At 38.9% G+C, this 15,821-nt stretch overlaps 1 protein-coding gene across 2 annotated transcripts in view; it reads left to right on the top strand.

Moving 5' to 3' along the window:
- Positions 1 to 15,821, top strand: part of MTMR8 (myotubularin related protein 8) — a 28,608-nt gene that overhangs the window by 8,120 nt on the left and 4,667 nt on the right. The window contains exons 2-12 of one of the 2 annotated variants that reach the window (XM_080366185.1): positions 940 to 1,185; positions 1,599 to 1,756; positions 3,294 to 3,422; positions 4,380 to 4,514; positions 6,485 to 6,617; positions 8,333 to 8,442; positions 9,545 to 9,670; positions 11,220 to 11,269; positions 13,376 to 13,576; positions 13,998 to 14,126; positions 15,087 to 15,213. In XM_080366185.1, the coding sequence (XP_080222311.1) occupies positions 1,640 to 1,756; positions 3,294 to 3,422; positions 4,380 to 4,514; positions 6,485 to 6,617; positions 8,333 to 8,442; positions 9,545 to 9,670; positions 11,220 to 11,269; positions 13,376 to 13,576; positions 13,998 to 14,126; positions 15,087 to 15,213 (1,257 nt within the window). In that variant the 5' untranslated portion in view covers positions 940 to 1,185; positions 1,599 to 1,639. The remainder of the gene's footprint in view (positions 1 to 939; positions 1,186 to 1,598; positions 1,757 to 3,293; positions 3,423 to 4,379; positions 4,515 to 6,484; positions 6,618 to 8,332; positions 8,443 to 9,544; positions 9,671 to 11,219; positions 11,270 to 13,375; positions 13,577 to 13,997; positions 14,127 to 15,086; positions 15,214 to 15,821) is intronic. The other variant, XM_080366184.1, reaches the window with a different exon arrangement.

The raw sequence follows: 15,821 nt of genomic DNA, 5'->3' as shown, positions 1-15,821 counted from the left end.
CAGATGTTCACAGAATTCTGGAATGCCACAAATAAAACTTTAAACATTGGCATCTTTCATTTGTTTCCCAATAGCATGTTTAGGCTACTCTTCAGTGTTTGTTGTTTTTCAGTTGTGAAAGCCTGTGCTTCGCCCTGGCTGCCCTGACTTGGATACACTCCTAAAGAGGCTGAGCAAAACATCCTCAAAAGCTTGTGGTCTATTTTGGCTTCAGCTTTTTAGTCCATCATGGATGAATCTTCAGGCCCCTTGTTATTCTGGCAAGACAGCATTCCACAGAGTTTCCTACCTGGCTTCTGTCTGTGGTAGCTTCTGGTTTTGGGGTGCTTTTTCAGTGAACCAGTATTTGGAGTTCAGCGTTGTTACAAGGATGCCATTTGTAATAGCACATTGTAATTATGTCACTAGTCTAAGGGAAGGGAATTGATAGCACCAGTCTGCTTCATGCTGGCCATCACATAGAACTTGAATAGAAATACTGTAGTAGAAATGTTTTTGGGTTTTTTTTTTTTTTCTGATTGATAGTAGGGGCTTCTGTCTGTTCCCAGCATCTCCCTTGTGCTCCAAGCTTTGGAGTTTTCTTAGTCCTGAAGTTCTAATTCTAATGCTGTATCTGGCAAGTTGCTGGTGTTATGTTTAAAATCTGTCACTGTTCTTTCAGTTTTGAAAATTAGAGACTTATGTAGAGTCTCAAAGCGTGGGAGCTGTCACTGCAGGGGATTACATCAGTTTCTTTTGTCTTGTGGTTATTTGGTAATATGCTGTAGCTCTTTCTTTTGTTCTATTTATGGATTTTAACAGTTCTCTTTTGTTGTTTTGAAATTTCTGTATGTATGCTTCCTTCATGTTTTTTTGGCAGAGCATATGATTATTTATTATTTGCACATGTATGATTGACAGCTATGGGTTACCTGTCTGGTAACCTGGCTACTTTATCAGACTCTGACAGGTTTCACTCTGTCTCTGGAGCGCTTGCTGCCTTGGGAATCAGCTGAATGAGTTATTGGTTGGATTTGCATTTTATGAAGAGAGGGAAGGAAATTGGGATGGTAGAGATGGAGGGAGGAAGAAATTACCATTTGTCAGACACAGCCTGAAGCTTTTGTTGGGCTGACAGTAATATTCAAGACATCTATCAAGTTTTCCATGCGGCTCAGAACTCACTGTTGAACGATGAACTTCCAGGTGTGCAAGAGCTGTTTTATGAACTCTTCGCAGAAAATATATCTTCTAATATGTTTTCATTTATGGATTAGTTCTTAAGATATAAATCTCATCTAACATGCCTGTTGCAGTGAATTCAGTAAGAAATAATTGATTCAGGAAAACTTACTACTTTGAAGTTTTAATTAATTCTAACAAAATGTTTGAGTGTATCCCCCTGCACGTGGGAACGGAATATTGGAAATTCCTGAGGATTTCAATATGAATTGTTGGCACTTGCTATCACCCCAAATGAAAATCTTGTTAATGAGAGATTGAGAAATTTTAAATATCTGTACTCTTCTGTGTAGTACTCAGGTTTTGTTTCCAGGAGTGTTGACTTCTCCATATCTTTGTATCTCTCTTTCACTAGTTATTTTTTTCTGTCTTCCCAGTGAAATCCGAAGAACTTTATGCTTTCTCTTATAATCCTAAAATGTCTAAAGAGAACCGGGAGATTGGGTGGAAGCTGATTGATTTAAAAGTCGATTACCAGCGTATGGGAATTCCAAATGACTATTGGGAAATAACGGATGTTAATAAAGACTATGAGGTAATTCTTGCCCAAAGTAGCCATTTAATGCAGTATCTCTTCTTTGTTATTAATGGCATACAGCAGTCCTACAGCTGCAGAGGTAATGCCTCTGGGAAGGAATGAGCTCAGTTGGTTTTAATCGAAGCAGCAGCATCTTGATGTGAAGTTGCAGATCGTGATGCTATGGAAGAAGAGAACAGAGCTGCAGAGTCACCTTGGTTTGTTTTGATCCCCCTGGCAAAGTACCAGATCCTTGTTTTTCTGGAGAAATGTCAAACCATCTGTTATAAGAAACCTGAAGTACCCTTAGCTGCTCTTGGTATTTCCAAACCCTGTCCCACCAGGCTGGTGACAGATGGGTAGAGGAGAAATAAATGGCAGCAGTTTGGCTTAGTGGGGAATGTGTCAGAGTGGAAAGTGGCTAGGTGAGGAAGGAAAAAATACTAAGGGAAAATAAACTTTTTTTTTTTCTTGCTTGATTGAATCTTCTGCTAAATACGGGTTCTTGGTCGTTCTAGTCCTAACTGGCTGCTGCTGTTGTTTTCTCCTCTTTCTCCCCTGTAAGGCCAGGCTGGATCTAAACAACATTAAATGAAAGCATTTTTTCAGCAGGCGTACTCAAAACTCCTGCTTCATATTATTTCCCTTTTTATTTCTTCTGATGTTGTGTACAGTCAGACGTCTCTGTCTAAAAGGCAAACTACTCTGAGGAACATACCAACATATTAAGTCTTCGATCCCTTCTCTTGGCTCTCCACTTCCTTCCCCCAGTAGCTTTCTTTACTGTTACACTTTGGGTTGAAGAAATACAAGCCTGTGCTGTCAGAGATGACTGGTAATATTAAATGACTGTACCTTTGAATGCCTGAATTCAGATATGATGTGAGAGGTGCTTTTTCCATTAGCTGATGAGGGCATCTGAATGTGGCACCTAAACCCATTAATAGCTTTGAAGCTTTACTTGCTAGTGTGTAACTTGCAAGTGCCAGTGCTTTATAATTTTCTCAGGGTTTCCAGATGTTTCAGAATAGTCAAGCCTAAAGTAAAGCCAGACTTGTAGAATAGCTTATCTGTGAAGTACATGCTGAAAAGACTGGTCTGAGGAGAAAGGGTAAAGCTTGTCTCTGAGGATGCTAGCTGAGTGCTGTAAGCTCATTTCAAGTTGAGTAAAATTTAGAGGGAACTTTAAAAATGTAGTTGCTCTTAGTTTATTTTTTTTTTGTGACAAATTGGAGGTTTTCAGAAGATTTATGGATTTAAATAACTTTTAATACATATTGTGTTTTGAGCAGTCCATTTTTTTGAGGTTCAATTGCAAAACTGATATATTTCGTTCTCCACATTGTTTTATTTTGCACCTATTCCTGTGTTGTTTTTTCTGAATGCACCTTCATGGCTTGAAACTTAAGATGTGGACTATGTTAGATACACTATGGCAAACAATCTGTTTGTTGTTTATATATGCTGGATTGTATGCTAAAGAGAAATATTTCATGAATTTGGAATTGTTAAATAGTAATATGTGGATTTTCTTTCTTTCTTTCTTCTCACTTAGGTTTGCAACACATATCCTCCAGAAATAGTGGTGCCTCGAGCTGCTAATAAGGCTGTGGTGATCGGAAGTTCAAGGTTCAGAAGCAGAGGGCGGATTCCGGTGCTTTCTTACTTATATAAAGAAAACAATGTTAGTTGTTCATTGTCTGCTGGTTTTGTGGGCGTTAAAGGTTCCCCTCCTTGTCCAGTACCCTTTTAGCGAAAGGAAAGAATGAGATAATTATTAGAGCATATTAACTTCTTGTTTGAGAACTCTGCTTCTCTTAACAGCCACAGAATAAGCTAGTTAAACACTTGGGATGCATCCAGACCTGTGCAAAAAGCACAAACTTTCTAAGCTTCCGTCTGAATTTTTTTTTAATCAGCTTTCAGCAATGCCTTGTTATGTAGGCTTTTGCAATCTACTGTTTAGCTATATTGAATAATGTTTTAACAGGGTACGTGTTAGCTAGATTTTCTTAGTATTGAAGGGGAGGAACCACCCTGAAATGAATCCCTGCTGGCTCAGAATAATTGAAGGTTTCAGGGTTTTTTTTTTCCACTGAAGACCAGAATGTAAATGTTTAACTTTGCTGTCTCAGCAGTGTCTTAGATGCAGATGTTAGGAAAATGCTGTCACAGTCAAATTGTTGTTTTCCTGAGGAAGCCTGTCTTGACCTGGGCTACTGTATGGAGTTGTGCTGGCAGCTATTGAAATTTCCTTAAAGCATACTCGGTGAAGTTCTGAGTGTGGAACAGTAAAAACTGATAAGCAAAGTTGTGGAAGAGAATGGTTTGGACAATAGAAACCAAGTAGAAAACATGAGAAATGTTATCGCTTGGGATACTGATCATCAGGCAGAGCATAGTGGGTTTGAGAACATAGCAATGAAGTTTGCAACAGGGCTCCTTAGCCTCACTACTCTCTTACAATTCCCAAACTTCTAGCTTTGAGAAACACTCCACTAGTATTTCTGTGTGTCCATTTAAGTAGCAGTTTTTCAGTGAAACAGAATAGGGCCCTTAAAATCAACAAACCAGTGCTCCTTGGGGCAATGCAATAGAGACAATCTGAAAGCCGGAAACAGTGAGCTGTTGTGTGTTGCAGGCTGCCATATGTCGCTGTAGCCAGCCTCTCTCGGGGTTCAGCGCGCGCTGTCTGGAGGATGAACAAATGCTGCAGGCGATCAGAGAAGCCAACCCTGGGAGCCCCTTCATGTATGTTGTAGACACAAGGCCAAAGGTATCTTCATGGGGTTTGTTGCTACTTTTAAAGCTTGCATCTGAATTGGTAATGCTGTTCCCAGTTCATTCTTCCACGACTCTGCTAATGCTTTCTTATACTGCATTAGCTTAAATTGTGTCAGTCCTGAATCAGGAATTCAGTATCAGGCTCCTAGTTTGGTGTCTTAATGTGACAAAATGCTTGTGCATAATATAACTGCAATGTTAAGTGCTGTTAAGAATGCTCACTCTCCTGGAGTATTCTGGGTTGAGGTTTGTGTTAAGAAGCAACTGGCAGTCTTGCAGCTGGCTGGGACAGTGAAGCATTTTCCTGCAGAGAGCTAGGTCGTTAATGCCTTTAGTTGGAAAGGAGCCTTAGGATTCAGTTCCCTGAGGCTGAAATGCTTTTATCAGCAGACCTGGGAAGAGGTGGGGCTGCATGGAATCTGGTAACAACTGAGAAAAGCAATTCCTCAACTTTTTTGCCTTTGTAAAAACAGCACTAACGTTCTCGTGACATGCAGCTTGGAGTTTAATACAATTCGGCTCTTCTGGTCTATAGCCACTATTTGGGGCTAGAACTTCGTTGCTGAGGTGTTTAGGTAAGGATATTGAAGAAACATTTGCAAAATGAAATCTCTGTCAGCTTGAGGAACTGAATTTAGAAGCCAATTCAAATTACTGTCTTGTAAGCATATTGATTAGGAATGTTGGTATAAGCAAATTTGAACACAAAGATTTTCCTAGTACACAATTATTTAAATAGGAAGGTTTAAAAGTGCTCTGATTATTTTAAAATTGAGCTTTCTGAGAACCTGCTTCACTGTTCAAATATTGCAGTTATTTTATAGAAGCTATAGATTTAGTTAAACTGTGGCAGGGGTATGAAGGGAAAAAAAGTCTTTTTGGGAAAATGGAAAGTTTCACCTGTTGTTCCAAGGTGCATTTTGGGCTTTTTGTAGTATGGCATTCCCTACAGATAAACCTATTCTGTAATTACATGTATGTTTATAGCAATCACTGCTTGTTCTTTTGCTACAGACAGCTTCCAGTATCATAGATGTTCCACTGAAATCCATCATTGATGGCAGTTTTGTTCTAAAGTATTTGGTGAAAGAAGGAGAATTTATTATTGGTCACATTTCTCCTTCTAACACAATGTCTTACTCTGAATGGTAGAAGTGAAGCACTAGGGTTATTTAATTGTTCTAAAGATGTATATACCATATCTGACTCTTTCTTCTGTCTTCTCTATGGAGGCAAATTACTTCTCTTCCCAAATTAATATATGGGGGGTTGAGATGCTCTTTTTTTTGTTACTTTTGTTTTTTGGTTTTTTTTGTCACTGCTAAAGGTTTCCTGGTAGCTTTTGAACTGTTTTGGATAATTGTAGAGCAGCTGGCTTCTTTTCTACTTCTTTTCTGCAGTTCCGGTTGGTTGCTGTATTCTTTCTGCTCAACTTTAATATTTCTATGTTTCCCTCAGGTGGCTTTATTTCATCTGTGCATGTATGTCTGTGAAAAGCTTTGGAATTCTCTTACTATTTCTATACCACCATGTATGTATGTTACTCGTAAAAATGGCTTTCCTAGTTTTACTTTTGTATGCTTCTGCCTGAATTTTTTTATGTAGCTTCACAGTTAAGGCAGACTCAATGTCTCTTTACCTGTTTTGATGACAGCGGTATTCTGAAATTGGGCATGGTTTTGATACTACCTACCCTAAGAAATTCTATCCAGGGTCTTAATGAGTCTCTGCATATGACTAATAGACTGGAGACACTGGCATAATTTTAGTGAAACAGCTGGAAGTAATGTCTGGGAGGTGGGGAAGTATGTCTGAATAACAGCTTTGTTCAGTATATTTTCTGGGAGATTCTAAAAAAAAAAAAAAAAGACTTACAAAACAGACTCATTTATCTCTGTGTATTGTTTGTTGTCATTTTCTCTCTTTCCTTTCTATCCTATTCTGTTCCCTTGAATTTGACAGTTAAATGCCATGGCCAACCGAGCTGCTGGGAAGGGTTATGAGAATGAAGATAACTATGATAACATTCGCTTTAAATTTATTGGCATAGAAAACATCCATGTGATGCGTAACAGCTTGCAGAAACTCTTGGAAGGTAGGTACGGTCCATGCAAGTGGCCAGTCTTCACTACCCTTGGTTACTTTTGGACAGAAGCTTTTGCTGAATATACAGATCCTGTGTGGACAAGTGCATGTGGACTTGTGTGTTGTGAAGCAGATAAACAAGGTCAATATCTTACTTTGTTTGCTGTATTGAAGTGGCTGAAAGTAGTAATGCTATTAAAAGGCTTTCCTGCTAGATGTTTTATTATTGTGCTTGGTTCAAAAATAGCAACTAATACTAACAACATTCCTTAATTGTGCTAGTCACATAAAATGTGAAATTTCTTAAATGCCCCAAATTAAAAGAAAGAGGCTAGAGAAATACTGTATTTTACCCCTGAGATCATCTTGTGGTTCCTTTGTGACCTATTGAAAGAAAACTAACGTCAGTTGTTGGGGAAATACTTTTGTGGGGTTTGCCGTGTTTAGTTTGGAGTATTTCCATGTTAAACAGCATTTCTGATTTGAAATAAAATTTTGGTATGATCTTTAATCTCATACATACACAATTCTCATTTTTTTCTGATTTCTTCAACTGATTTTGCTTTTAATAAATTAAAATGTGTTATATTAATGTTTTAATACATAATATATTAAAATGCAGAGTAGCTCAGGTAAATAAGCTACTCTGTGAGATTGTGATCTTAGGGGAAAATGCAAAGCAGCACAGAGGAAATACTTCCCTGAGCTACTGGAGATCGAGAGGTGAATCAGGCCTGTATTTTCACTGATGTAATTTTGGAGAAGTTCCATTAAAGGTGGTGACATAGCTTGGATCAGACCAGTATACTTTGCCAGCTGGTCTCCAGCACTATTACCATCATTGTGCTGACAAAGAATGTGGAACGGGGCAGAGTAGGTGATGCAAATTATTCTGCTTGGTCCCTGTGCTTTATTTATTAAAATGTAATATGAGTGCTGTCATTCAAAATAAGAGTTTAATATTTTAGTAACCAGCATAATGGTCATCTTGCTTCAAAATAGTTGGATAATTGATGCTACCAATTGCCTGGCCAGGTAGCACTGCAGGATCCATGGTGACCTTGGAGAAAAATGAGGCTATTCCCACGACAAAGAGATTGGCCTCATCACAAGTATAAGTCCTCAATTGCCTGTACCTGGCAGGTTTATTTTGTGGTGGAAGAAGAGACACAATATATACTTGCTTACTCCCATATTCTTCTTCAACAGTGATAAGATCTCACTCACTGGTGCTTACGGACTATTGAACTGTATTGCTATAAGTGTTTTCTGTGCTGGATTTCAATATAGCATCTGAGTTGCCTTCAAGGTTAGGCGTGTTATTTCTCTCTCTAAATTAGAACTCGCCTTTCTTCATATCTTTGTGATGGTGACTGCATGTTAGTGGTTCAGATGTGTGTGTGATGTTGATTTATAGTGAAGTAACAGATCACTAAACACTTTCTTTGCTAAAAACAATAATGAGTTACTATTTTAAAAAAGAGAATATTTTCAGATCCTTGGGTTCTCTCATAGCTGAAAATTGCTGTTTTGGGTATTTAAGTATGCACCCGGTAGTTTCTGCATCCTTTAGATGGGATATTGCTGCTGACACTGTAAAAGTGGGGAAATGTTAGCTTTTAGCATCTAGTTGCTCTGGTGCTGTGAAGAGATAATGAGGAGGTAGGAAAAAGAAAGACATGTCGTTAACAGAGTGGCAGCTAATTCCTTTGTTTGTGTTCTTAGTGTGTGAAATGAAGTCCCCCTCAATGAGCGATTTCCTCACTGGGCTGGAGAACTCAGGTTGGTTACGGCACATTAAGGCTGTGATGGATGCAGGTGTCTTTCTTGCCAAGGTAAAACTGTACTCCAACCTGCAGGTGAATTAAAAAATACTTGTCTGTTAGGGACTGCTCCAAGGCTGTGAAGTTGTCTCTGGTGAAAAGGTGGGAAAACGTTGCCGTTCAGGTTGGCCTCAGCTCTCAAAAACCAGCCTGCGGTTGGAGAACATCAAGTGGGTTGCCCAGCTGGCTCTCTCCTAGCCACATCCTGTGGCTGAATGATATGCCATAGGGGTTGGGACATTGCCCTGTGCACTGGATTGTAGCAAGCAGTTTGCTAGGCTTTATTAGAACTCACTTGAAACAAATGAAATCACAAGAATGTGAATAAATGACATTTATAAATGTCTCTATATAACATATTTAGTAGTGTAAACAGCTTGTAACCTCATGCTTGTAACTTACTGTACTGCTTTGCTTTAAAGGAGGGATTGTTTAGACCAGTTTATTTTCTCCTGGTTCAGTGTAATGCAGGGACTGCTAATTTTGATTATTCAATGCAGTCCTCATCTGTGAAGCTTGTGGCTGTGCAGGTCATGCAAAAGGAGCAAAGTAATAGTAAATTCAGTAATAGTAAAGGGCATGCAGGCAACGTGTGGCAGGGGTAGTGACTTTCTGTAAATGTTGCCTTTTCTCTTAAAATTTTCCCGTGTAGCAAGCATGAAGCTATTATGTGTTTCTTTTCTGCCACTGGTACATGGGGAAGAAGGTGATCCATATGGGAGTAGGTTGGCATGAGCTCTTCTAATATTTCTTGAGAAGTTCCTAGTCCTTGTGTGTCCAGTTGTTATTCTTTACTCATCCACCACATTTTTCCTCTGAGGAGGGAACTGAGAATTCTTGGCCTTTCAGAAGATTGAACATCAGAGGTCTTTGTTTCTCAGCAGTCTGTGTTGCTGACAAGGCATGCTACAGCATTTTATTCTAGTTGGGGTTTCGTAGGGGTTGATGGCTCTGTGCTCAGAAATGGTGCATTTCTGTGGTCCAGATGAGAAATGACAAGTTTTCCTCTTTGGTTTTAGGCCAGTCAGGTAAATGCAGATGCAGTGATAGCATTTAATTACAGTACCCAGCCTGGAAAGCTGCTAAACTGTTCTGTCTGTTCTCTCCTTCACAGGCTGTGAAAGATGAAAAAGCTAGTGTGCTAGTCCACTGCTCTGATGGGTGGGATCGCACAGCTCAGGTCTGCTCCCTGGCCAGCCTCCTGTTAGATCCTTTTTATAGGACTTTTAAAGGCTTCATGGTAAGAACATGAATGTTGGAATTTCAAAAATAAAATGTGTTGCCTGGATTTGAAATGTAAACAGGCCCTAATTAAATGTTTTAGGCCATTTCCTGGAACAAACAGTAGGTGACCTATATAAAAACAGCTTTGATTCTATAAACAAGCTTTAATTGCTCTGAACAGCATGGGCACAAAGCAGCAGTGGTTGATTTACAATTCCCAAATCTTTGTTGTCTTGAATGTCCACGTGAGAGCCACTAATGAGACATTTCAGCAAGAGATGAGTGAGCAAAGGATGCAAATCTGGCAGCAATCCACAAAAAAGTGGTGAAGCAGCTTGTCATTTAAGACTGTCGTAGTGAATGCTCTCGTATCTGCTAGGATTTAAAATCGGGTGAACTTATTCTTGTGTGCAGGGCAGCATATAACCTGTATGTCACATAAAATCTGTGCGTCATTTGAAACCTTTTTTTAAATCCTTTACCATGAATTTGCCTGTTTGCTTCTACTTCAGGCTTTTTCTTATTTGAAGCCATCACTGCGTAAGTACAGTGCAGTCTGTGATGTTACCTTTCCGTTCATCAACTTCTGTTAAATACGTGGAAGTCAGACTGCTGCCCTTTCTCAGAAGAGTTCCTTAAAAGAAACCCTGAAATCAGAGCAATGCAAATTTTGCCACCTCCAGTGTGTTGCACTGCTAGCTAGGACTGTTTCCTTGTGTTCCGTGCTATTATTATTTTTGCTTCTACATTATCCTGTAATCTTCTAACAGTTAAAATTACATCAGTGTGAAACATCTGTCTGGGCTTTGGCTGTGCTCTGGACAATTCTGTATGAACTAAGAAACATGATTTTGATTAGGAGGGAACAGGAGCAGTAACTAAAACAGACAAATGCTTGTCTGTCCCTGAGCAAATGGTTTATATGCATAAATACTTTGACACTGGTTATTCCTAAATAAATGCAACAGAAGTGTAAAGAATGGAGAAATTTTGACAAGCAAAGTCATCTGGTTCCCTGTGAGACATGTGTTTAAGGAAAATACAGCTTTCTTGTAATTTTCTTAGGTCTAGCATACGCATTCTATTTACATGAGAAACAGCCATGGAGTTTTTCTGATTTCATCCTGAGCTCCTCAGTGCACAGCTGTACTTCTTATGTGCCTATTTGTGTGTTAAGCATTTGCTGAATTCCAGTTGCTGATATATTGAGTATCACGATACTCTTTCCTGAATTAAATAGTACATAGTGTAATAGTAAGCTGTTCATTCTTCTAGCTCTCTTTGTTTGTATTTTATGTTTTTAACAGCATAAGGACTCCCTCAAAACAGTACTTGACTTGCTTGAAATAACTTCTGATTCCCACAGTGTCTTTTTACTGGTAACTGTGGATAACTAATCTATAAATCATTATTACTGTTTTTGTTGACTTCTATGGATATACTCGGAACAGTAGGGTCAACAGGTAGCATTGGTGGAAAGCTTTTTAGACTTTAACATAAAAGCCTTCACTTTGCTTTTTCTAAACAAAGTAATGCACATTTTTAAATCTGTTTTGAAACTGAAGGTTCTGATTGAAAAGGAGTGGATTGCAATGGGCCACAAGTTCTCCCACAGGTAAGAAGAGCGTGTTATCTTGGGTGTAGTGACTGTGAAACTAATACACTGTTTTCAGGTTCATATACTTCCATGAAAAATTTAAATGAAAATACAGGACAGAGGAGAGAAGATTTAGAAAATACAGGAGTTGGTGACAATAAAAGCTAGTATCTGGTAGGGTTGTTAATTCATCAGTGCTTTTTTATTACTTTACAAAATCATACAGTCTTGAGCAAATTTTTTGAATTCTGAGTGTTTTCCTGCCTGCAAAATCACATTCATATTACATGAGAGGTGCTCATGTTCTGGCAAGACATTAATTCTTCTGCAGTCATCTCCTGGAAGAGAGTCTTGGGTAAAGTTTTTAAGCACTTTTACCAAGTTCAAAGCATAAACTTGAGCCCAGTGTCATGCTAAAAACAATTTTACCTGCATTCTCTAGGCAGACTAAAAATGCTGTCAGTCCTGTAATTGGTAGCCTGCATCTAGTAGGGGTATTACCTTGAATTTACTACTTGTTATATTTACCATACAGAAGTTAGAAACTGAGGTGATCCAAAAGAATATGAGGAGGGAAGGGAACAGTCTATTTGCAGTATTAGGTTGTTAAAAATTGAAGTTTTTTTCTTGTTGTGAAACAGATTCCTGGTTTTGATAATAAAATAAATTGGTTTCCTTAAAACAGGTCTGGGGGAAAATAAGCAACATGCACACTCTTATACCGGTATAGAAGAAGAAGCAGTCAAAGATAAACAGCTCCTTGGTCATTATTGGCCAAATAAATGTTCTGTGGTCATTGTTTCTGCTCCTTTAAGGGAGTCTTTTCACCTCTTTTGCTTTAAGAATAAAAAATACTAAAAAAAACAACAAAAACCTCCTATTCTTCTAGTATGAAGGATTGTTTCAAGTATGAGAACTTGGCATTGGATACAAAAAGTACTTGAGACACAAATTTCAGCATTGAATGTGAATATGAATGTCTGTCCCACTAGACAGAATCATTCCTGTCGTAGTGGTGGCTGGTGCCTTACAGTTCTTAGGAAAATTAATCCTTCTTCATGCTGCTTCTCGGGGTGTTGTGGTTGAATCACAGAATCAGGAACTGGGATTTGATCGACTAGATCTGTCATAAGAAATCCTACTTCATTCTTCCACTGAAGTTTGGGGATGCCTTGTAGCTTTCTGTGGACTTCCAGGTTATATCCCTTCCTAGAAAAGGAGGATTCTGCCCCATGTATTCTCTGTTAAAGAAGGACAGTCATTACAGTACAACAAAGTGTTGACTTCTTTCCAAAAATGCCATCATTCCTTTTGTGGTGGTTTTTTCTTTTGTGATGGGTTGTAATGAACACCAATAGATCCCTGTCTCGATTTTTGCAGAACTAGTAGGATTTTTCTGAACTTCATCTAAAGCTGTAAAAATATTTTTTGGTGGTTGTTTTGGGGTTTTCTTTGTTTGAGTTTTTCCTTGGTTTCTTTCCAAGTAATTGCCGACCAGGATTTCATTTTTAATGTCTATGTGGAGCAAACTCAGGTTGTCCTGACTGTTGCTGCCCGTTCTGGCTATGCCTGTCCAATATAATACTCCCATATCCATAGAAGATCGTAGAGGACACTTCCCCCCGCCCCCGTTTCTTACTGTTCTTGGCAGACAAACAGAATCCCACCAATGTCAACTTTTTTCCCCCAATTAAGGGCCAGCATTAGTTTCCTGTATTTGAGCGATAGGTGTTTCTTTGAAGAATATTGTCTTTTATCCCTTGTGCTAACATCGTAGCGTAGGCTCAAGGATTCCTGTTTCACAGATAAATTATTCTGATGCTTGCAAATCAGTTGTGTAGGCTCTTCCATTGCTAATTTTACTTCAGAGAAAGGGACATGCACAAGTCTTGTCACTCCTGCCAGGTACCCTTGGAGAACAAGTCATGCTGAGGGTGGCACATCTTAATGTACACTTGCTGTACGGTAAATCACATAGGGTTTTTCCTTACTCTGCAGGACAACTTCTTACTTTAGGAGTGAAGAACACCTTGCAGTTGTTTAATGGTGAAGAGATGATTTTTTTTTTTTTTTTTTTTGCTGGGTGACAGAGGATTTAACCCTGTTTTGTTTGCATGTCTCTAGGTGTGGCCATTTGGATGGTGACCCCAAGGAGGTATCTCCTGTCTTCACTCAGTTCATTGAATGTGTCTGGCAGCTCATGCAGCAGTTCCCATGCGCATTTGAATTTAATGAGCGTTTCCTTCTTGAAATCCATGACCACGTCTACTCCTGCCAGTTTGGCAACTTCCTTGGGACCTGTCATAAGGAACGTGAGGATCTGAAGTGAGTAGGCAGTTTCTAGAGCCAACAGTCTGGAAATCACTTTGAATGTCAGAAGGAGGGCAGGTTGTGTTTGTTGTGCGTTTTTAATGTAATTGTAGATTGGTTAAGGGTAACATTGTCTTCATAGATGCTTATGTTCTACAGTGTGGAAAAAAAATTATAGATGTAGTTCTATTCCAGAAGACAGATGTTTTAATTTGGACTACAGTAATAACTTGCAGATACTCCTTTTGGACTGGATAGTGGCGATTTTCAATTATTACATGTTCCTCAGTGATCTATCTTGTGTTTATGGAATTAATCAGATACTGTGTAAAAATAATTCTTAGCTCCCTTAACCTAATTCTACTCAAAACAGCTAATGTTGCTAGTCCACTTAACTTCTTTATTTTAGTGATTAGATGTTATTTTTAATTGACAGAATCTTTGAGAAGACCCATTCTCTGTGGCCTTTCCTCTTACAGAAGAAGCAGGAATTGAGAAATCCTTTGTACAGAGGATTTACAGCTTACAAAGAGCTTCAACCAAATACACTACCTTTTAGTTTCCAGTAAGTTGCTTATTTAAGAAGGGGAAGAAGAGGGGGCAGTGCTTTCATTGTAACATAGATTGGTAATTCAGGATTCATAAAATAAATTTTCATGGAATAGCAATGGTTTGTTTTACTGTTCCCCTTCATTCCTCATTCATAAACATAGTAGCAGCGCACAGGTAATTGTTAAATGAGTGTGGGTACTGTAATTCAAAATAATATTTTTTTTTCTTTGGTGTTGAGAAAGGGTGGAGAAAGGCAAGGAAAAGAACTTCAGATGTGTAGATAGACCTCCTGCACACACCCTGACTGCTTGCTCTGTCAAATCTATGTAATAGGGTAGGCAGTTGTTAAAGCTTCTCCTTTCTTTCTTTTTAATATCTGTTAAGGGAGTCTTTCAAACAGGAAGTTCAGTGCCTGGTCACACCCAGGCTTCTGCAGTCAGGGTGGTTTTCACAAGAAGGGATTCTTGTTGCCATGTCTATTTGCTTGCCAGGGGTGTTACAGCTGAAGCGGGGTGTTACAGCTGAAGCGGTTAGTTTTGTTTCGTTTCTGGCTCACTCCTCCCTGCTGAGAGAGAGGGGGATGCAAATGTGTTTTTAAAATGCTGCCTGTGGTTACTGGTGGGCAAAAAGTTTTATTAAAAGTAGGGAGGTAGGCAAAATGAGGACTTGCAGGTGAACTGCCCAAACCCCCAGTGGGTCTGCTATAGAAAAAAATCGTAGTTTTGCCTTACACTAATACCTACTACCAGTACACGTGGATTGTAAGGCAGTATTACTTGGATCTTCTGAAGGTTTTTTGAACTTTATGAAAATTTGCCCGTTTATACTGATTTTTATAGTCCAAGGCTGGCAGTTTTTTAAAATAAATTGCTAATCTGAATTTGTTGATTTTTTTTTTTTTCCTTAAATAGCATCTAGTTTGTTGCCCTGTAGTATACAATTAACCGCCTAATTCTCTTTTCTTGCCCTTGAGGTTTTGGTGTGGGATGTATAATCGCTTTGACAAAGGAATGCATCCAAAACAGTGTGTATTGGATCATTTGCTAAGCTCCATGAGCCAGAAGATGAAACTGGAGGACAATGCATCTGAATTGGAAAATGTGAGTCCTGAATCTTAATAATACTTAAAATCACATGATGCTTTTGGCAGATATAACTGGAATTGAACATTGGCACTGAAGAATTGTTTCAGCAAGCTGGGCAGAGCTGAACAAAATGAGGGGTTAAATGACATTGCTGTAATAAACAGATTTGATTTACCCAAAATTCTTAATCTGCTAGGTAAAAGCTGTGCTCAATCAAGTTCTGTTGCAGGCTCATGGTGTTCCAGTTCTCTAAACAAAGCAGATGTTAACATCTGGATTTCAACTCCACTCATAGCAAACTTCAGGGGGTAGGGAGAGAAGAAAAGAATGAGCCTGCTACCCCCCACCATAAATACTACAAATGTCCAAAAATATTACTGTTTTCTGCTTGTCCCCCACACATTTTTCTTCCCCGCCTTCTCGTGCACTAGACCTGTTGGAAAAACTGATGATCAACCAGGGATTAAAACAGTTAACTGAGTTGCTTCAGGTGGCTTTCCATGTAATGGCTAAAATGTAGCTGGATCACATAGGCTGAATTATTCTCTGGAGGTGGCTACCTGAGGTTTGAAGTAATGTGCTAAAACAAGACAGGGAATCTTGCACTTTTGTGTTCTGTGGTA

The sequence above is a fragment of the Falco punctatus genome (assembly GCF_963210335.1).
Source record: "Falco punctatus genome assembly, chromosome: 15".
NCBI lineage: Eukaryota > Metazoa > Chordata > Aves > Falconiformes > Falconidae > Falco > Falco punctatus.
The sequence above is the reverse complement of the archived record's forward strand: the minus strand, read 5'-3'. Positions and strand labels throughout refer to the sequence as shown.